Source organism: Macaca mulatta, chromosome 14 (genome assembly GCF_049350105.2).
Source record: "Macaca mulatta isolate MMU2019108-1 chromosome 14, T2T-MMU8v2.0, whole genome shotgun sequence".
Classification (NCBI taxonomy): Eukaryota; Metazoa; Chordata; class Mammalia; order Primates; family Cercopithecidae; genus Macaca; species Macaca mulatta.
The window spans coordinates 18,100,001-18,122,952 of record NC_133419.1 but is presented as its reverse complement, the minus strand read 5'-3'; the positions used below and the strand labels follow the sequence as shown (position 1 = coordinate 18,122,952).

The window sequence follows — 22,952 nt, the reverse complement described above, 5'->3', positions numbered from 1 at the left end:
TTCAGAGCAAGTGAGGAGAGATGAACCAGGACTTCTTTCTGCTGTGATAAGAGGACACTCATCTTTTTCCTACATTAGTGCTTATACCAGCTCCTGGTTATAAAAACCCAGTCAAATCTGAGCACAGAGGTGTCAACAGGACTTTCTATTCATGTAAGTCACCTTCAGGCCTCTTTCTGGCTAGACGGTTTCTCCTAATTTTTTTTTTCTCCTAAATTGAATACCATTTGTGTCAAATGACATACTTTCCACTCCATCAACTCATGGGCCAAACTGTCCCATCACCCCTCGGTTTGTCTTCAATCAGGACAAACATCGATCAGAAAGTGAGGAAAATGCCAAATGACATAGCTAAAAGGGACACTGAGACAGAAGACATCCAGACAGAAGACCCTCTGATAGATTTGTAATGTGTAGAGAAGACCTCCTAACAGAAACAGATTCTTGTCAAATGTGTCAGACGCGATAAGGTCAGTGTCTGTTGCTTCGTCTAAAAACTGGAGCCCCATTCCAAGAGGGCACACAGAGGTTCTGATCTGAGACACATCCAGAAAACTTTTCAAAAGCAGATCACATTTCACAGGGTTTCTCAGTCTACATTTGACACTATCAAAGAAAAACAATGGTCTGAAGACCTAACTGGTTCCCTCAGCCTTTGCTCTGCCTTTCAGTTCTGGTATAGAAGGAGGAATACCCCCATACCTGACCCCGATCTCCCTTTGCACTCACCTTCCTTCTGGCTTCCAGCAGCACCAATACTCTGCTGTGTCAGAAGATTCTGGTTGTACAGAGTGGGGAGTGCAGCAGCAGCATATTGCTGGATACCCGAGTAGGCCTGAGTGAGGGCCTCCATGGTGCTCCCGGTGCCATTGGAAAGGCCACTGCTGCCCAGGCCACCATTTAAAGCAGCCATTCCTTGGTTGGAGGAAGAGAAGTATTAATATACTGGAAAGACTAAACTGATGCCAAAGACAAGTCTACTCAGGGCCATCTAGAAGAGGGAAAACTCCAAAGTTCTTCCCTTTATCTCCCTCTTAGTTTCTCCCTGAAAAGAAACTATCTGACTGGCTAGATTTCAGGACATTCGCCAGGCCTTGCTAATGGGGACATTAAGAAATGCCATACGTGGGTGTGGTGCTCCCCATTACCTTCATCCAATCTGTGGAATGACAGGCTCCATATTCTATCTGGCTATTCTGCCACTTTCTCATAATGAGCTAGAATGCCATAAAAGAAGAGTCCCAGGACTGCGAACTCAAAGGGGTACATGTGATTTCTGACAAGATGAGGATGAACCCTACCATTAAAAGAGCAACTAACAGGTACTGAGTACATTCTATGTGTCAGCCACTGTACTATGCAATGTGCTCAGCAGCACTTTATGTTCCAATTATTATTATTATTATTATTATTTTTGGAGACAGAGTCTCACTTTGTGTTGGAGTTCAGTGGTACAATCATAGCTCACTGAAGCCTCAAGCTCCCAGGCTCAAGCAATCCTCCTGGCCTCAGCCTCCCAAGTAGCTGGGACTACAGGGATGCACCACTACACCCAGATAATTTTTGTAGAGATGGAGTTCTCACTATGTTGCTCAGGCTGGTCTGGAACTCGTGACCTAGGGTGATTCTCCTGCTCTGGCCTCCCAAACTGCTGGGTCTATAGGTATGAGCCACTACACCTGGCCTCATTTAATTTTTAACAACCCTTCAAAGTATTCTATTATTCCCACTTCAAAGATGAGAAAATGTCCTTAGAAAGGTGGTCCAAAGTTATAGCTAGCTAAGGGACAGAGGCGGGATTTAACTCAGGTCTGAATAAAAAAATCCACCACCCCCCCCTTTTTTTTTTGAGACAGAGTCTCCCTCTGTCACCCAGGCTGGAGTGCAGTGTCGCAATCTTGGCTCATTGCAATCTCTGCCTCCCAGGTTCACGCCATTCTCCTGCCTCAGCCTCCCGCTGGGACTACAGGCGCCTGCCACCACACCCGGCTAATTTTTTTGTATCTTTAGTGGAGACGGGGTTTCACCATGTTAGCCAGAATGGTCTCGATCTCCTGACCTCGTGATCCGCCCACCTTGGCCTCCCAAAGTGCAAGGATTAGAGGCGTGAGCCACCACGCCTGGCCCCCATGATTATTTTTAACTTCACTGGGCCACTGCAATCATTCCAGTGGTGCCCCTACCAGGGTTAAGATGTGCTACCTGCACAAAGAATGGTCTGATGACAGCCAGGGGCTGCCCCTTACCTGCCAAAGAGCCAACATTGAGGCCAGCCGTTGCTCCAGCTAATGTCTGCAAGGCTCCAAGTGAGGCTATGGGGTTGACAGAATTACTGCTGCTAGAGCTAGGTGAGGACCCTGCTATTAGAAATCCAGGAGTTAAAATTCAACCCATCACTTGCATTCTCTTGTCAACAAGAGCCAAATATAAGAAAGAGTGTCACTATCCAAGTATGCTATTTGCAAAGGGGTTTTCAGTTACTAATTCTAATAACTGTCCTTCCAGGACAGAGACAATGGCCACAGCATATTAAAAATCAGGAAGATTTCTCTTAAGTTCAGAAGATGACATTTGAAAATTTGTTGCTCATAATCTGACCTCTCTGGAAACAGGTGTTAACTATTTTCCCTTCCTAGACTCTGCCTTTAAAAACAAAGGATCTGTCCAAGGCACATAACGGCACAGTGGGTCATCCTCACGCTTACCTGAACTAGTGAGCACGCTGAGGGGACTGCTGGATGTAGTGAGAGCATTGGTACCACTTGGTGTGTTCTGAGCTGCACTAGCTGCAGCAGCTAGTGCAGCCAAATTCTGTAACTGCATTGCATTCAACCCTGCAACATCCAAAGCAAGAGATTAGCCAGCAGATAAGGGTGCTTCATATCCATTCCAGCAATGACAAGCACACACTGGCAGAGGGCAGGTTCCTGACAAAGAGGAACTGTTCTAGATAAGCCTTACAAACAACATTACAGGGCTCCAAAAAATATTCAGATATCACTCATTAAGAAACTTGAAATCATTTCCTCAGAGAAGAGATGGCTAATCCAATAGCACACCACACCAAATGTACATTAATAAAGGTGTGGGCAATTAGGAAACCAAGAAAAACTGCCTACCATGGGGCCAGGAGCACAGGAGAACAATGCCACAGCCTATAGCACAGAATGGGACTGCATCCAGGCCCCTCACTCACACTTTACAGGGGATTCGCTCTCTGTAACAGAGGGGAACACGCAGAAAACGTGGCAGATGCAAAAGGCCCAGGAAGAAACAAGGGAGAACACAGGAGAGCAGCAATGACACAAAGAATAAAGACACCACCGCTTGAACAGCAGATTCATCACCAGAAAGAGGAGAGAGGAACAATCACTGAGTGAAAGACTTCCAAGTAGAGCCTAGGCAACACAGTTGAAAGGGGAGGAAGAAATCTAAACTGTGCTGTCGATGCTGCAAACCATTTACTAGACAACGGAAAGATGGATGGGGTGAGAGGTGGGGGGAGTGGAAAGAGTAAATGAGAATTAAAATACAATACAGATTACAATCTAGCAACTTTCCAAAAATATAGCCAACTATAATTTCCTAAGACAAAGTGAATTACTATCAAAAATTTCCAAACAACAAAATGCAGTTCACTGAAAACTACACCTTTCTCAAATGCACATTTGACCTAGCCTAAATCCAATGCAGAGGGTGTAGGCACAGGCAGCTTTGAAGTTGCCCCATGCCCTACCCCCCACTGACTCCTGGTGGCCCCTGGCTCAGGTTTGTTGAGGCACTCCATTTAAGTTTTCTGTGTACGTTAATAGCAACAACAAAATAGGAATTCACCTAAGAAACAACAAGTATAAGATACACAGGTAAACTAACTGCCTGGGTTCTAGAAGCTTCAAGGTAGGCCATTTGCATGGAAACCATCTTTGACTTTTCTGCAGTCACTGGAAAAGTCACTTTAAAATGGAAATAAAGAGTTCTTGCAGTTCTTTCCCCTTATCAGAATGGACTCAGTCTATAGGAGCTAAACAGTCCTTTTCCATATTCTTCTCCAACAGTGACCTAAAAGGTTAGGAGGCACCAGATAACGTGAGAGCAATGTGGCATCAACTAGCAATAGAGCCACTGTATAGAGACAAGGCAACTGAGTCCTGGGATGTTCATCTTAGGTCAGGTTTACATAATAAGCAAAAAAATGTTTTCACAGAAACGATGCCAAACTCCCAAGACTGTTGTTAGCTGGGTCTGCTGGCCTGGGTGCTGCTGCTCCTCTGCAGCAGTGAAACACTTACCTCCCATTGGGTGGAGGCTGCTCAGGGTGTTGAGGTTCCCAGAGGAGGCAGTCTGCTGAAGGAGCTGCAAATAAAGCTAGACATTACACCAAAAAACAGAACAAGAGTGAGAGTGAGGGCTGGTTCTGCATCTGGGATAACTCTACAGCACAGCAAAGCGAGAGTGCAGAGGCCCCCAGAGAGAAGAAAGTCAAAGACAAGAACCCAAGCCAACACAACAGAAACATGAGGCTTATGACAGCACAGGACAAAAAAAAACAAAAAACAAAAAACAAAAAACACACAGTTAAAGCACTGGCCTAGATAGTATGTTCACTGAGTACTGAGCAGACCTCAAGTCCCTGGGCAGTAGAATTCAGCACAGCAGAGGACAGAAGTACTAAGCTTGGGGACAATAAGCTAAACTTGAGCAACTATGCAGTCAACTGTGATTTTTGTCTGCGAATGAATGACTGCCATTTCCAGTTACCCTCTCCAAGTTCTCCTTAGTTAGGTCCACACATCTCACTCTGCAGATTGTTTCCATCTGGATACCCAATTTCTACTTCACACAACTATTTTAAATATCAAATCTAAACATTTCCTAGTATTTCTTGGAGTTACCCTTTACTGGTCACAATGGACTACATGACTAATAATCACTACAGCTACACATCTATCCAACTTTATTTACTTCCTCCCCTCCAAATTGGTTTTCACTGTTGCAGATGATCAAATGACTAATGGATTAGTCTATACCAGGTTCAGAGTACGTTCTCCTTCAATGATTGCCCCATGACAAAGTAAGAGGGCCTGTCCCTGAGTTTATGGCATTAGTTTACTTTGTATGTTGGCAAATCTAACCAGCTTGCTGAAAACTTTTGCTCCAACTAAACCCAATTAATATTGCTTATGGAAAACTGGTATTCTTGTACAGGATCCTTTTTATTCAACCTGTTTCCCATTCCTATAAACATCTGACCTGGTTTCTCTGTCACTGCGAATCCTTCCAGGCTAGAGATCACGGATAAGTTTTAGGAGGTCTACAAACCTCCAGGAACAGAATGGGGGGAAAAATCCACCTTCACACCCTTTTTTCCCACCACTTCTCAAAGGATAAAAAGATTAAAACCAACTCCTCCAGGACAGTAGAGCCTCGCTAATTCAAGTCCACAGAGTCTAGAAAGAACCTCATAATTAATGATGATGTACTATCACACAGTCGACTAGCACCCACGTTTACTTTTTTTTCTTTTTTTTAAAGACAGAGTCTCACTCTGTCACCAGGCTGGAATGCAATGGCGTGATCTCAGTTCACTGCAACCTCCACCTTCCAGGTTCAAGCGATTCTCCTGCCTCCACCTCCCGAGTAGCTGGGACCACAGGTATGCACCACGCCCAGCTAATTTTTGTATTTTTAGTAGAGATGGGGTTTCACCATGTTGGTCAGGCTGTTCTCAAACTCCTAACCTCAGGTGATTCGCCTGCCTCGACCTCCCAAAATGCTGGGATTACAGGCATGAGCCACTGCACCCAGGCTTTTTCTTCTCAAACACCTTGGGCAATGTATTCAGTCCTAACTGGTAGACTGTGAATACTGTACTTGGTCCCTGCCTTTCCCTCCAAATGAGGTTAGCTCTTAGGGCGAGAATCATGTCTAACCAAAACAAAGAGAACACAGCTCTCAACATACGCCATCATGTACTTGCTGGTAATGGCAATGACAACAAAAAGGTTAACCTTCCCTAAAAGGGGGCTCCAAAAGTCTCTAAGAAAAGCAAATGCATAGCATGTAGACCATTTTCAAAGCATCATCATTTCTGCAGACGACTAAAATCTCTCTGAATTTTCTGAACGTATAAGCAATTTTTCAGCACTAAGAAACAATTTATTCTGTTGAAATATAACCGGACGCAGTGGTTCACGCCTGTAATCTCAGCACTCTGGGAGGGTGAGGTAGGCAAATCACTTGAGGTCAGGAGTTTGAGATCAGCCTGGCTCACATAGTAAAACCCTGTCTCTACTAAAACTACAAAAATTTGCCAGGCATGGTGGCCCATGACTGTAATCCCAGCTACTTGGGGGTTGGAGGTTGCAGTGAACAGAGATTGCACCACTGTTCTCCAACCTGGGCAACAGAGCGAGGCTTCAAAAAAAAGAAAAAAGAAAAAAAAGGAAAAAAAAGAAATAAACACTCTTTATATTTTTTTTAAAAAAACTTCACCCTGCTAGGATGAAATGGGGTTTTTTGTTTTTGTTTTTTTTTTTGAGACAGAGTCTTGCTCTATTGCCCAGGATGGAGTGCAATGGTGCAATCTCGGCTCACTGCAACCTCTGCCTCCTGGGTTCAAGCCATTCTCCTGCCTCAGCTTCCTGAGTAGCTGGGATTACAGGCACCTGCCACCACGCCTACGCAATTTTTTTGTATTTTTAGTGTAGACAGGGTTTCACCATGCTGGCCAGGCTGGTCTCAAACTCCCAACCTCAGGCAATCCGCCCGCCTCAGCTTCCTAAAGTGTTGGGATTACAGGTGTGAGTCACAGTGCCCAGCCTAAACTGGGATTTCTTATAAGATACCAGAAATATGAAAACCACTGGAACTAAACCAAAATTCAGTACTAGGAGACAGAAATCAGTGCCTTTTGTCTGTTTCCATACAGAATAATACTTGAAAGAATGAGGAATAAATGACTATACTAGCTATTTCTTTTTTTTTTTTTTTTGAGACGGAGTCTCGCTCTGTCGCCCAGGCTGGAGTGCAGTGGCGCGATCTCGGCTCACTGCAAGCTCCGCCTCCTGGGTTTACGCCATTCTCCTGCCTCAGCCTCCTGAGTAGCTGGGACTACAGGCGCCCGCCACCGCGCCCGGCTAATTTTTTTGTATTTTTAGTAGAGACGGGGTTTCACCGTGGTCTCGATCTCCTGACCTTGTGATCCGCCCGCCTCGGCCTCCCAAAGTGCTGGGATTACAGGCGTGAGCCACCGCGCCCGGCCTATACTAGCTATTTCTATGGGAATATTTTTGTATCATCCATACAAATCTAGTGGTTTCACCAGTAATAGCCTAAGATGACCTTTTTCCTCTTTGACTCACAGATGGGTGGTTTTAAGTGTCTTGTGCTGGCTCCAATTCTTTTCCGTTAATAATCCCCTGTAACATATATATTGCAGACCTAGTAAATCTAAATCACAAATTGGGGCCAGACCTTCTTTTGGACTAGACAACCTTCTTTTGGCTCACCACAACAGGGAGATCAAAATAAAGGAAGTCTACTTACAATGTAGTAAACTTGAATACACACCTGTAATGCTCATTTAAAAATGTTCATGTTAATCTCTTGATCTCACCCAGGCGCAGTGGCTCACACCTGTAATCCCAGCACTCTGGGAGGCCAAGGAGGGTGAATCACCTGAAGTCGTGAGTTTGAGACCAGCCTGGCCAACACAGTGAAAGCCCATCTCTACTAAAAATACAAAAATTAGCTGGGTGTGATGGTGTGCGTCTGTAGTCCCAGCTACCTGGGAGGCTAAGGCAGGAGAATCACTTGAACTCCAGAGGCGGAGGTTGCAGTAAGCCAAGATTGTGCCACTGCATTCCACCCTGGGCAACAGAGTGAGTGAGACTCCGTTACAAAAAATAAATCAATAAATAAAGCAAAAAAAAAAAAAAAAAAAAATCTCTTGATCTCTCAAGTCCGCTGAAAGAAACATTTATCATACTCTTTAGGAAAGACTCAATAAGGATTTTAATGATGCCCTCTACATCTGGTAGAAAGAGATATGGAGAAAGACACTGGTGGCTGAGATTCCCTAAGGAATTTCTTTCTTGGAAGTAAGGACACAAGATGTTTCTAAATCTTTAAAATGGGAAACCAGGAATCCACTTCACTTGCAGCAAAAGCCTCAAGATATAACCAGAGATGTATGTCCAGAGACATACATATATATATATATATATATATATATATATAGAGAGAGAGAGAGAGAGAGAGAGAGAGAGAGAGAGAGAGAGACTAACAGGACTAAAAGAAATAGTACTACCTGAATTTTTACATATAATTTCTATATGCCAAAAGTTGTAAATGCCACTGTGTTTGTTAGCTAGGGACAGCAGAAGAAGAAACAGCTGGGAGCTTGCACAGTCTGCAGAAAGCAAACCACAAAGACTCACTGCTAAATACTGGGGTCCAAGAGTATTTAGACCAGCAAGATTTCCCCACACAGATGCTGCGCTGATTTGCTGCATCTGCTGCTGGAGCTGCTGGGCCATTCTCTTCTGTTCTTTGTCCTTCTGTGTATCAGCAAATTTTACCACCATGGGTGACGAGCAACCCTGTGAAAAGACCAAAACCAAAGGGTCAAATTCCTCCACCTGGGAAAAGAAAAAAATCTTCCTTTTGGATGGCATGCAGGTTACATTCTAATTTCATTCATTGCCAAATGATTCTCCTCATGCTAGACACAAGAGACTGTAATCCCAACACTTTGGGAGGCTGAGGTGGGCGGATCACTTGAGCCCAGGAATTTTAGACCAGCCTGAGCAACATGGCAAAACTGTCTCTATTAAAAAAATACAAAAATTAACCAGGCGTGCTGGTGTGTACCTGTAGTCCGAGCTACTTGGGTGGCAGAGGTAGGGGGAATCGCTTGAGCCTGGGTGGCTGGGGCTGCAGTAAGCCATGATCTTCCCACTGCACTCCAGCCCAGGTGACAAAGACAGACCCCATCTCAAAAAAAGGTGTGGGGAGAGCATTTCCAGTATGTTAATTTTAAAGAAATCAGTGGTTTTTAACTTTAAGATGTTGGCTGTTTAACTTTCTGGGCAATCAGATGCTGCATATGCTGCTGGACTTTAACAGCCAACTGTCCCAGCATTCCCAAGCTGAGAAATTTTCCCCATCACCTATCTGCTCCCTACCTCCATGGTCTGTGCTTGGTGCATTGCCTTGATAGCCGTCTGTGCCATGGCTCTTGTTGTAAAAGTCACAAATGCACAACCTGGTAAGAGAAGAGTCAGTAACTCATGCATTCATTCATTTCTCTGACAGACATTAATTGAGCACCTACTATGTGCTGACTATCATGCTAGCAATACAGACACACTCCTTGTTTTCAGGGGATCATGTGCTAGTATGTTGCAACAGGGTGATATGTGCTATAATGAAAAAACAGAGAACCACTGACAGAAAAAAAAAATGCCTATCAGGAGAAAGGAGGAATCATATCCTCTAGTTCCTCTTGAAAATAAAAGAAAATGGGAGAAGAAAATATTTCCATTTTGGCATCAAGAATCTTGCAAAGCACCAAAAGAGAAAATTTTAATACATGACAATGAAATATAGAATGTAGACTCCTTAGAGGGGATAGGAGACAAAAAGAATGAACTGATAGGAGGAGTCAAGACAGGACATAGATACACAGCAGGAAGCAGCAGGCCCAACCTCTTTATCTTGACCGGACCATGTTGGCTAGGGAATCACTGTGGCTAGTTTCCACTGGTCCAATTAAAAAGATTCCAAGGCTGGTGCAGTGGCTCACACCTATAATCCCAGCACTATGGGAGGCCAAGATGATAGGATCCTTTGAGTCCAGGAGTTCAAGACCAGCCTGGGCAACACAGGGAAACCTTCTCTCTCTAAAAAATTTAAAAATTAGCTGGGTGTCGTGATACATGCCTGTGGTCCCAGCTACTCAGGAGGCTGATTCTGGGAGGTTCAGGCTGCAATGAGTTGTGAAGGCACCACTGCACTCCAGCCTGGGTGAGATAGACCAAGACCCTGTCTCCAAAAAAAAACCCCAAACCAAACCAAAATAAAAAAACCAAAAGATTATTTAAAAGCTAAAACTGTATCTACCTCGGCTCAGGCCATCAGGTCCCCGCAATATCCGGCATTCTTCAATCTGTCCAAATGAAGAGAACATGACTCGGATGTCATTTTCAGTGCACTTCTTGGAAATCATACCAATAAACAGCTTCCTGTCTTCCACTGCTAAGAGAGTAAAACACAAAAGACTTGAATATTACTATGAAAAGAGGCAATGTGGCACAGACTCGGGAGCCAGACCGCCTGGGTTTGAATCCTGGCTCTGTGCCTTCATACCACATTTTACAGATTCCAAGACACACATTTGTTTTTCATATTTTTCACATTTCTTTTCTTTCCTTTTTTGAGACAGAGTTTTGCTCCTGTTGTCCAGACTGGAGTGCAATGGCGTGATCTCGGCTCACCGCAACCTCTGCCTCCCGGGTTCAAGCGATTCTCCTGCCTCAGCCTCCTGAGTAGCTGGGATTACAGGAATGCACCATCATGCCTGGCTAATTTTGTATTTTTAGTAGAGACGCGGTTTCTCCATATTGGTCAGGCTGGTCTTGAACTCTTTTTTTTTTTTTTTTTGAGACGGAGTCTCGCGCTGTCACCCAGGCTGGAGTGCAGTGGCCGGATCTCAGCTCACTGCAAGCTCCGCCTCCCAGGTTCACGCCATTCTCCTGCCTCCGCCTCCCGAGTAGCTGGGACTACAGGCGTCCGCCACCTCGGCCGGCTAGTTTTTTGTATTTTTTAGTAGAGACGGGGTTTCACTGTGTTAACCAGGATGGTCTCGATCTCCTGACCTCGTGATCCGCCCGTCTCGGCCTCCCAAAGTGCTGGGATTACAGGCTTGAGCCACCGCGCCCGGCCCGGTCTTGAACTCTTGATCTCAGGTGATCCACCCGCCTCGGCCTCTCAAAGTGCTGGGGTTACAGGCGTGAGCCACCATGCCCGGCTTCACATCTCTCCTTATAACCAACATTATCTTAAAATTATAATTAGAAGCATTTAGATGAAATGTGGTAGCTTTGTAATCTTGTGAAAGTTACTTAACCATTCTGTGCCTGTTTCCTCATCTAACTAATAGGAATAATCAGGTTTACTTCAAAGGGTAGCAGTTGCTATTAAATGCAAAGTACTTGGCATCTTCCCTAGTCCTTTGTAATTGTTTGCTCTTTTTGAGACAAGAGTCTCACTGTCACCCAGGTTGAAGTGCAGTGGCATGATCATGGCTCACTGCAGCCTTGACCTGCTGGATTTAAGCAATCTTCCCACCTCAGCTTCCTGAATAGCTGGGACCACAGGTATGTACCACCACACCCAGTCAATTTTTTGCAGAGAGATCTCACTCTTATTACCAAGGTTGGTCTCAAACTCCTGGGCTCAAACAATCCTCCAGCCTCAGCCTATTAAAGTGCTGTGATTATAGGTGTGCGCCACTGTGCCCAGCCAGCATTGTTTGCTCTTACTAGCAACACTACTAAAGAAAGAAGAGGTTTTCACACTTACTTGATATGACAAGTGGAAGAGAACACACCTTTCAGTGAGTGTAACTGTCTACTTTTCTGACTTTTTTTTCTTTTTTTTGAGACACAGTCTTGCTCTGTTGCCCAGGTTGGAGCGCAGTGGCATAATCTCAGCGTACTGCAACCGCCGCCTCCTGGGTTCAAGCGATTCTCCTGTCTCAGCCTCCTGAGTAGCTGGGATTACAGGCATGCGCCACCACACTCAGCTAATTTTCGCATTTTTAGTAGAGACGGGGTTTCACCATGTTGGCCAGGTGATTCGCCCTCTTTGGCCTCCCAAAGTGCTGGGATTACAAGCATGAGCTACGTCACCCAGACTTGACTATTTTCCTGAGAATTAAGTTCTCCTTCCTAATTTGTTCATGTTGCCCCCTCATTCCTGTCCAAAAGATATTATACTGACCAAGCATACTCCAGTTCATTCTACAATGTTCTTATAATATTTCTCTGTCAACTCTGTTTTTCTTTTTTTTTTTTTTTTTTTGAGACGGAGTCTCGCTCTGTTGCCCAGGCTGGACTGCAGTGGCCGGATCTCAGCTCACTGCAAGCTCCGCCTCCCGGGTTCACGCCATTCTCCTGCCTCAGCCTCCCGAGTAGCTGGGACTACAGGCGCCCGCCACCTCGCCCGGCTAGTTTTTTTGTATTTTTTTTAGTAGAGACGGGGTTTCACCGTGTTAGCCAGGATGGTCTCGATCTCCTGACCTCGTGATCCGCCCGTCTCGGCCTCCCAAAGTGCTGGGATTACAGGCTTGAGCCACCGCGCCCGGCCTCAACTCTGTTTTTCTATTTATCAGACTTTAAAGAAAAAACTGACACAACTCAGACAACGGATTACTTAAAGCACAATTCCATTCAGATATCCTAAGAAAAGCAAATAAACTAGGCAGAAATCTTCTTTTTTTTAATTATTTTTTGAGACAGAGTCTCACTCTGTTGCCCAGGTGGGAATACACTGGCATGATCTCGGCTCGCTGCAACCTCCGCCTCCTGGGTTCAAGAGATTCTCATGCTTCAGCCTCCTGAGAAGCTGGGATTATAGACATGCACAACCATACCCAGCTAATGTTTGTATTTTTAGCAGAGACGGGGTTTCACCATGTTGGCCAGGCTGGTCTCGAACTCCAGCCTCAACCTCAAGCAATCCACCAGCCTTGGCCTCCCAAAGAGCTGGGATTACAGGTGTGAGCCACCACGCCTGGCCTAGGCAGAAAATCTTAAGGGGAAGAGTGTATACATTTGCTTACCATTGTTCTTCTCACTGTCAGCAGGTTTCATCTGTATAGGGTGATGCATCTAAAAAGGAAAAATATGATTATTATCACTGTATATATTAATGGCATTCAGAAATACATACAGACTCTAAAATACCAGAACTAGAGCTTTAAAGAGTTCTCTCTGAACTCATGTCTGCTTCATGATCTTTCCCCAGAAAATGAAAGGTGAGTCAAGAAGTCAAATACACAAGACTCTTGGCTGAGAGAGAACTACTGTCAGGTAATCTTTGAAGTGCTCCCTTTATGTCTTCCTTTACATCAGTTCCTGCGGAAATTACCTTTTCCCCAAAATGGTTTTCAGTGTGTGCCTGATATGTGTAAGTATATCCCATATATCAAAGTTACCACATTTCCATTTACTAGTGGGAGCTTTCTTACCCCTGGAAGGACTTTCATGTTGTGAAGAGCATTCTGAGCTTCTAATGCAGCTTTACGGGTGTAAAATGTAACAAAACAGCACCCTGCAATAAATAAGATTTCATAAAATAAAACTTCGAAAGCAGAGAATTCCTATAGCAACCCTTCCTCCACTGACATATCAGATCTTCAAAGAGGGCTGGGTTTATTAAAATTAGAGAGAGGGGGAGGGCAGTGGAAAGGAATGAATATGAATATCTAGCAGGGGAATAAGATTATTTTCTATACACTTTATTGTTTTAGTCTCCTCCTAGTTACACCATCTTACTTAGCTGCTCATATAACTTCTCTGGAAAAGATGACTTCTCTTATAAAGAAAGGTCATGTGCCATTTGACTCAAGCTACCCTACTTGGAACACCAGGTGGTATATGAGACAAGAAGACAGATGGGGCTCTATACTCTTGCAGCCTGTAGTCTACCAGGAACTCTTTCTTTCCCTGCTCTCTCAGAATAAACCACTCCCTACTTCGTAGCCAGATTCTACCATATGCCTCAAACATAATTATCACTTATTAAATTATAAAATGACTTAAGAGCAAGCACCTCTTAACATCTTTTTCTGGACTCTTGGTTCTCATCAAATATAATTAAGCTTCTAAAAGCACATGGTGCTGCCTCAGATCTGTAGATTTTGTGCTTTGAATCTTTATTTAGGGTAGGAGGAGAGGAAGTATATCTTGTAAATCTTGGGCTTAAACGTTCTGATACTCCCATATTCTCATGAGATACAACATAGATTTTTTTTTTTTAAATAATGCTGCAGCAGTTAGAATTATAAATTACTGAAGGTTATATTGCCAGTCATGTTCAGAAACTATTATACTTTATATTTTTAGTTAACTATGCCAAAAAGAGAAAGTAATTCCTCTGCTTCTAGATCCTCTGCTATTAAGCTGGTTTCACTATGACAATCATGTTTGCTCACATTTGCACTGTTGGAGAGCTTTCACAGAGAATTACCTGAAAACTGGTAAAATGGAAAATAAGAACAGGTCTGTGTGTATATGGGGCAAAGTTAGTACCTATCTACCATCAGTCCTGTGAAACTTCCACTCTGCTAGGCAATTCTGGAAGCAGCTCCACCTTTCTTCTCCTGTTCACTTTGTGGCAACAGCAAACAAGCTGCCTAAACAAATCCTTTCTATTTGATAAATCATCCTGCAAGGCCTCTGTAATACTAACAAGAAACCTACGGGTATGTGGACAGTTTTCTCTTTCAGCTTATGCTAGCCCAAACACTAAAGATAACTTTATGTGGTTTACTTCAATTTTATCTTCGTCATTCTGTTCCCGAGGTCAAATGAGACACGTGAGTCTGTCTCTTAAATTTAGAGCCCTCACAAAGCACTGCCCAAGATCCAATTTACAAATTATCCTCATGCTAACATCTTAACTTTTTAAAGCCATTAAATATATTTGCATTACAAGATATTACTACTATAAAACGACAGATTTTTTTCCAACAGATAGACAGACAGGAGTATTCTGGCAATGACAGAGAGAATGCATACGAAAGAAATTACATATAAAAAACCAATTTTTTGTATCCTGTCAAAAACCCAAAGCCCTCACCTGCTCTGAGAGTCAGTGGGAAAAATAAGATAAACCAAAACCCAAAGCCCTGACCTTTGCTCTGAGGAGGGTTTTGGCTCCTATCCCTTAGGACGTTGATTTCATATACAGCACCATACTGTTCGAAGAGTTCCCGCAAGTCCTTCTCAGACCAGGTCCTTGGAACCTGGCCCACAAACATCTTGATAGCATCAAGATCTGGTTGGTCTGGGTGGTCCAGGGTGCCGTTCATTTTCTTTGAGCTGTGTGAGATAAAATGAAACTTCTATTATGTAATAATGCTGCCTTCCAGAGGAAATTTTCTTTTCTTTAATGATCTTAACTACTTCTGAGAATGCAGGGGAAAAAAATCCACTTCCTTCACTTCTTCTATTCAGTTTACCAGAGTTCCTTGGTTCTCCCTCACCATGACCACCCATTCCGTCAGATGCCAAACTAAAGTCACCATTCTGATTGGGACATCCCAGCTGTTACCAGGGAACTGACAATGTACATTTCTTATCTAGCATGAGAATTATCATGTTAGAGGAGGAACTTAAAGGGTAAAACTCCCAAAACAAGATCAAGTTTTAATAACTTTCAAGCATGGGTAACAAAACAAACACTAAAAAAAGGCCCATAAAATAACAGAGGACTATTGATTACAAGTAAGAGTCAGAACACTTCAATGTATACAATGACAGGTGAAGTTTCCTTTCAGTAGAAGTTAGAACAGAAACACTTGATTTCCAAGGCTTAAACTAAGGACTAGAATGCTGGCCTTTGAATGCAGCTGACTCATGTATAATCACAATGCTCTTGAGTTAGGTCTCCCGACCAAAACAGAGCTCTGCCTCTTAAATTTCCAGATGATTGTGCAATGAACATAAACAATGTTACCATCATTCTAGATTTTGTTTCTGAGTTATCCAATTTACTGCTATTACTCTAAGACCAGTTAGATTCCCTTACTGAGTGAAACCATTTTAACGATCCCAAATTTCTCTAGTACTATCACATTGTACTTGTAATTCTCCTATTTCAGTTTTATTACCTTTAGGACCTGAAGGATAATCAGCTATTTTAATACCCTCATTCCTACCTTGCCACTGTAAACAACCTAGGTGAATTCTTACACTATAGATGTTTCCACTCAGAACATACTATCTTTTTTTCTGAGACGGAGTTTCACTCTTGTTGCCCAGGCTGGAGTGCAATGGCCCGATCTCAGCTCATAGCAATCTCCACCTCCTGGGTTCAAGCAATTCTCCTGCCTTGGCCTCCCAAGTGGCTGGGATTACAGGTGTCCGCTACCATGCCCAGCTAATTTTTGTATTTTCAGTAGAGGTGGGCTTTCACCATGTTGGCCCAGGCTGGTCTCGAACTCCTGACCTCAGGTGATAAACCCGCCTCGGCCTTCCAAAGTCCTGGGATTACAGGTGTGAGCCACCGCACCTGGCCTCATACCATCTATTTCAAAGTCCTTCTTCCTATTTGTTTCTAAATTGAACTCTGAACATTTATCTAAACCATTAATAACTTAAATTCCAAATAACTAGCACTATTAGCTTTTCTATTAGTATTTGCTTAATCCAAAAATCATATTAAAAATTGCCAGGTTCTAATATCCAATCCCAAATAACATGGTAGTTTTTTTTTTTTTTTTTTTTTTTTTGAGACTGAGTTTCGCTCTTATTGGCCAGGCAGGAGTGCAATGGCAAGATCTCAGCTCACTGCAACCTCCACCTCCCAGGTTCAAGCAATTCTCCTGCCTCAGCCTCCCAAGTAGCTTGGATTAAAGGCATGTGCCACCATGCCTGGCTAATTTTGTATTTTTAGTAGAGATGGGGTTTCACCATGTTGGTCAGGCTGGTCTCGAACTCCTGACCTCAGGTGATCCGCCCACCTCGGTCTCCCAAAGTGCTGGATTACAGGCGTGAACGACTGCACCCAGCCAATGTGCCAGCTGTCTTTAAACAACAAAAAAAAATCATTTTTCCACCACTGCTATCTTCTGAATGGTGTCTGAAGATCCTTAAGAATGCTGAATCTGTGAAAGTAGCTCAACTTCTTTTAAGTACTACATATTTCTTTTCTTTTCTTTTTTTTTTTTTGAAATGGAGTCTCGCTCTGTCGCCCAGGCTGGAGTGCAATGGTGCCATCTCGGCTCACTGCAACCTCTGCCTCCTGGGTTCAAGTGATTCTCCTGCCTGGCTCCCAAGTAGCTGGGATTACAGGCGCATGCCACCATACCCAGCTAATTTTTGTATTTTTAGTAGAGATGGGGTTTTGCCATGTTGGCCAGGCTGGTCACAAACTCCTGACCTCAGGTGATCTGCCTGCCTTGGCCTCCCAAAGTGCTGGGATTATAGGCAGGAGCCACTGTGCCCGGCTTATTTCTTTATTTTTTATTTGAGACAGATTCTCTCTGTCGCCCAGGCTGGAGTGTGGTGGCACAATCTCAGCTCACTGCAACCTCCACCTCCCAGGTTCAAGTGATTCTCATGCCTCAGCCTCCTGAGTAGCTGGGATTACAGGCATAAGCCACCATGCCTGGTTAATTTTTGTATTTTTAGTAGAGCTGGGGTTTTGCCATGTTGGCCAGGCTGGTCTTGAATTTCTGATTTCAAGTGATCCACCTGCCCTGACCTCCCAAGTGCTGGCATTACAAGCCTGAGCCACCACACCCAGCCTTGAATCTTTTATAATTCAATACTTACAGGGGTTATTCTCACATCACTTTTGATGACTCTAGCACTATCTAAATTCAAAAGCTATAAGACAAATGGCATATAAACCAATTCCTGACCCTACATCTGTGAAGGCTCCCCATATTCTTCCAGGTTAACTGATTAGCTACAATCCTAGGACTCCAACAGTACTAAATTTCCACCTTCGTTGTGGAAATTTTAGCATTAAAATTATGCTTAACAACTTTGAACATAATCGGGCTGTATCCACCTCTTCCCAATTACACTGACAGCTCCTTGCAGGCAGAAACTATTTTATTTCCTATTCATTCCTGTAACCACACCTAGTATAGTATTCTGGTTCAAAGTAAGCACTCAAATGTGCGAAGGGAGAAATTTCCTAAGTTTCAACAGTTCCCATTTAACCAATTAGCTCTGATAAAATGAGTGCTTATGCACAAAAACAGCACCCAAATTTAAGAGCAACTATTATCTCCTATGATTATTTGATTGCCACAGGATCAGTAGGCCGTTTTCTTTTAAAGACAAGGTCTCGCTCTGTTACCCAGGTTGGAGTACAGTGGCATGACCACAGCTAACTGCAGCCTCGACCTCCCAGGCTCAAGCGATACTCCTACCTCAGCAATCCCAGTAGACGGAACTACGGGTGTGCGCCACCACGCCTGGCTAGTTTTTAACATTTTCTGTAGAGAGAGGATTTCACTATGTTGCAAGGGCTGGTCTGAAACTCCTGCGCTCAAATAACTCTCCCACCTCATTTTCCCAAAGTGCTGGGGTTATAGGCATGAGCTACCACACCTGGCCTATTTTCTTTTGAGTGTTTTAGATGGCATCATCTTACTGGTTTTCCTGTAATCTATTAATTTAAAACGTGTGGCAGGTCATGGCAAAAACATAATGTGACTGCTTTTAAATGCTTAATCCTAATGTTGCAACAGAAACCAGCTACCATGATGAATAAAGCCCTATGGTCGGGCATGGTGGCTCACGCCTGTAATCCTAGCACTGTGGGAGGCCGAGGTAGGTGGATTACTTGAGGTCAGGAGTTTGAGACCAACAAGGTGAAACTCCGTCTCTACCAAAAAATACAAAACAATTAGCTGGGTGTGGTGGCGTGCACCTGTAATCCCAGCTACCTGGGAGGCTAAGGCATGAGAATCGCTTGAACCTGGGGGGCGGAGGTTGCAGTGAGCTGAGATGGGGCCACTGCGCTCTAGCCTGGGTGGCAGAGTGAGATCTTGTCTCCAAAAAAAAAAAAGGCAGCCCTATGACTAGTGAAACACTGGCTGTTACTCCCTACAACCTGTCCCGACAACTTTAATTACCAGTTGTAATAGCATTTTACTAAAATGTTGCTAATCTTTCACTATATTTCTATTCTAGACAGAGTTAACAAAGAACCCCAATGGTGCCCAGAAAACGTTTTGATAAGGAAGCTGACGGCTATTTCTGAAAAGCAGTTTTATCAATCTGTATTACACTGGAGGCAACTGCTCTCAGCATGCCCCTTCCCTCTGTTGTTTGTGTGCCAATTCTAAACTTTTGCATCCTGTTTAGTGCTAAAGCACAAGTCAATATACGTAGATTACAGTTTACCCACAAGTTTAGCAGAGACTCAAGATTCTAGATTCTTCTTTAGCTCTCCAAATCCTTCTCTATTTTTTCATGTCTACCTACACCATGAACCTCCCCTTCCCTGTTTATATACCAATTCAATAGCCAGAAGACTCCCGTAGAGTAGTGCTGTTCAAAGTGTGGCCCAAGAGGCTGGGCACAATGGCTCACTTGAGGTCAGGAGTTTGAGACCAGCCTGAACAATATGGTGAAACCCCGTCTCTACTTTAAAAAAATAAAAATTAGCTGGGCATGGTGGCACACACCTGTATTCCCAGCTACTTGGGAGGCTGAGGCAGGAGAATCGCTTGAACCTGGGAGGCGGAGGCTACAGTGAGTCAAGATCTCGCCACTGCACTCCAGCTTGGGCAACAGAGCGAGACTATCTTAAAAACAAACGAACAAACAAACAAACAAAAAACCAAAAGTATGGCCTAAGGACCAGCGGCAATCTTCAAACTTAACTCTTACAGAAATTTTTACAGAAATTAGACTGAGCAATTTTGTATTTGTTCAATCTAATAATAATAAATATAAAATACAAGCTTGTACCTTATTTTTTCCCCTACTTCATTTTCACTGTATTTTTCAAGGGAGTGGGGGATGGGGGTGGGGAGAGATATGGTCCTTTACCACAGCTTGAGAAGCACTATCCAGGTATAGCAACAACTGCATGTATACCCATGTGTATGTAATAAGCAGTCACAAACTTTCTCTGATATTGTATCTGAAGAGAAACAACAACACTCTCCCTCTTCCACATATACTTCCAATATGCATCTTGTCATTAAAAGTAACCATTGTATTAAAAAAGCCATCTGGCTACACATCAGCCACCACATCAGCCACTTACTTTATGTATCACTAAATACATTCTCAAATTTGTACTTTACTTCCCCATTCGATGGAGAGTTATATATATTTATCATCTCCACTCAAGAACCAGTGAATTCAGCAGTTCCCTGGAGAGGTATCTATAGTGTCCCTGTCATTCCTAAGAGGCCAGTCTACGGAAATTCCTATTTCCTGGAGCAGTACTGCCAGCCCTGACCTGGGAACAGGATAAAAGAAAGGCAAATCACGGCCTGCAAGAATGTGAAAAGGAGGAAGATGAGAAAGTGGCAAGTGTTTTAGGGGAAAGGGATGAAACCTATCCCCTCTCTTTTTATGTTTCTACTACTGGCAGCAGAAGCAGTAATAATACCTGAGGAGGTAGTTGCTCTCACTGTTGCTTCTGCTGCCATTATTAAGAATAAGCAACTATGAAAATTCAGGACGAGAGGCTATCTCGTCTACCTTGATTTCTGCTGACACATACTATGAGAAAATACAATAGGGACACAATTGGGAAGAGACACACGAAGGAACAACAAAGATCCGTATTTTCAAAGTATGTATTTCTTCAAAATTCTTGAACACTCTCTTCTCTTTCTCCTTTCCTTTCCCCTCTCAAAATTTCCCCATCCCAGGCCTATCTCAGGAGCAGCACAAATGTTCTATTCCACTTTTTTTCCCATCCTCTGGCCCCAAGTGACTAAACCAGGAGGTGTGTCTTAACCCAATGGCAAGCTGATCCATTGGCTGGCCAGAAACTTAAGACCCTTGACCTATGCTTAAAACAAAAACACGGCTGGCCAATCAAGCTCCTTTACAGCTGCACTGGGCAATACGACAGCCACTAAGTTATTTAAATTTAATTTAGTTGCAACTAGAGATAGCATGGGTTAAATGGAGAAGTGCAAAGTACTGTGGTCAAAAGATAATGAGTCACGCTACAACAAAGACCTTGAAAACATTATGCTAAGTAAAAGAACTCAGTCACAAAAGGCCACATAGTATATGTTACCATTTATATGAAATGCCCAGAACAGGCAATCTACAGACAGAAAGTAGGTTGGTGGCGAGGCGCGGTGGCTCACGCCTGTAATCCCAGCACTTTGGGAGGCCGAGGCGGGCGGATCACGAGGTCAGGAGATGGAGACCATCCTGGCTAACACGGTGAAACCCCGTCTCTACTAAAAATGCAAAAAAATTAGCCGGGCGTGGCGGCGGGCGCCTGTAGTCCCAGCTACTTGGGAGACTGAGGCAGGAGAATGGCGTGAACCCGGGAGGCGGAGCTTGCAGTGAGCTGACATCCGGCCACTGCACTCCAGCCTGGGTGACTGAGACTCCGTCTCCAAGGGGGAAAAAAAAAAAAGAAAAAAAAAAAAAAGAAAGTAGGTTGGTGGTTGCTTAGGAATGGGGATGGGGGAAGGGTGATGTGGGGAGGAAGAGGGGAATGGTTGCTTTTAGGTACAGGGTTTCTTTTGGGGTGATGAAATGCTCTGAAATTAAATAGTGGAAATGGTTACACAACTCTTGTATATACTAAAATCACTGAATTGCTCACTTTAAAGGGTAAACTTTATAGGATGTGAATTATGTCTCAATGTGGAGGGGAGGGAGAAGGGATCTGAAGAAAGGCCATGTTGCAACCAAAGTTATAAGGTAGTTAAGAATAGAAAGGAGGCACATGTAGAGTGAGCAGTTGTGTATACTGGGGTCAGAAAGATACAGTTTCTAGGTTTTCTAGCTGCAGAGTTCCTGATTAGATGACAGTTCAGTCCACCTGAGTCCTTATAAGAAAGCCCTTTCATACATGCTAGCTTGAGTGGACATCTGTTCCTTGCAGCCAAACAAGACCTTCAAATGGGACCTGTTTAAAAATAATTCCTGAAACCTTTCATTATTAATTTTTTCACTCCCCCCCTTCCATTACCTGTTGACTTCCCTTAAACTATACAAACAGAAAAAATTCAGATACTTACCAATCCCTCCACCTCCCCAGCAGGCAAAAATACTTGTTGCATTCCAAACTTCAGCCACCACCCACCCTTATATACAAGGTCCCTCTGGCTCACATACAGTGCTGTGGAAAAACTGGAACAGAAGTGCATCAGAATAAAAAGGGCCCAGAAACACTGGCCTGTGTTACTTACCAGCTGCTCCCTAGTGAGAACAAGACAGAATAATACATTTACGCTGTGAGAAAGTAATTTTCATTTGGATAAAGGGCAATCTTCCTATCATGTGGGGTGTTAGGTACTAGAAAAAGCTATCTCTAAGCACAATAAAGACAATAATAATTTAAATTCACCATCCAACAATAGAATAGCTAACAATATGCTTTTAAAGGTTTTCAGCCTTCTTGCCTGAGGTATGAAGATCTGGAGATCTTATCTCTGCAATCATCTTTAATATCATTCTCAACTGTAATACCCAAGCTTTTGCTATGGTGCCAGATACTACACACTACAGGGCTCTATAAGACTGAGCAATATGTGACCTTGAGGCAATGTCACTGAAAAAGTAGAAGGGCACAACTATAATCCTCTACAAATCCTATAAAGGAATGTTTAAAAGTTCTATGAAAGAAGTGGCTAATATGATTTTACTTTATTGGAGGAGGGGGAGGTGTGTGTGCAGAGATTTCAGCTGCATAGAGTAGGTAAGTAGAAAAAGTGCAACATGGCATGGAGGAAAGAGGCCTAAGGGTGACGAAGAAATGGTAAGGACTGAGGAGATACTGGAAGAGTGGGATAACATTAGAAGGGAGAAAAAGGACTTGAGAAAGTTGTGGAAAGAGTACAGAAACAGAGGGGATCATACTAGAAAGTTGACAAGAATAAAGAGGTAGGTCAGAGAGACCCAGTGAAGGGCTTTCCATGTTATATAGACAGGCTTGGAGTTTATTCCAAGATTTTAGATTAAGTGAATGATCAGATCTGTCCTTTTAAAAGATAC

At 43.5% G+C, this 22,952-nt stretch overlaps 1 protein-coding gene across 50 annotated transcripts in view; it reads right to left on the bottom strand.

Moving 5' to 3' along the window:
- Positions 1-22,952, bottom strand: part of CELF1 (CUGBP Elav-like family member 1) — a 91,812-nt gene that overhangs the window by 8,988 nt on the left and 59,872 nt on the right. For 9 of the 50 annotated variants that reach the window (XM_028833431.2, XM_077962884.1, XM_077962886.1 and 6 more), the window contains 10 exons: positions 14,920-15,107; positions 13,253-13,335; positions 12,845-12,893; positions 10,123-10,257; positions 9,186-9,265; positions 8,439-8,600; positions 4,290-4,365; positions 2,706-2,834; positions 2,247-2,357; positions 730-915 (listed from right to left, as the gene is read on the bottom strand). In XM_028833431.2, the coding sequence (XP_028689264.1) occupies positions 730-915; positions 2,247-2,357; positions 2,706-2,834; positions 4,290-4,365; positions 8,439-8,600; positions 9,186-9,265; positions 10,123-10,257; positions 12,845-12,893; positions 13,253-13,335; positions 14,920-15,107 (1,199 nt within the window). Of the gene's footprint in view, positions 1-729; positions 916-2,246; positions 2,361-2,705; positions 2,835-4,289; positions 4,366-8,438; positions 8,601-9,185; positions 9,266-10,122; positions 10,258-12,844; positions 12,894-13,252; positions 13,336-14,919; positions 15,108-22,952 lie in introns of all 50 variants that reach the window. The other 41 variants (XM_077962878.1, XM_077962881.1, XM_028833429.2 and 38 more) reach the window with 7 other exon arrangements.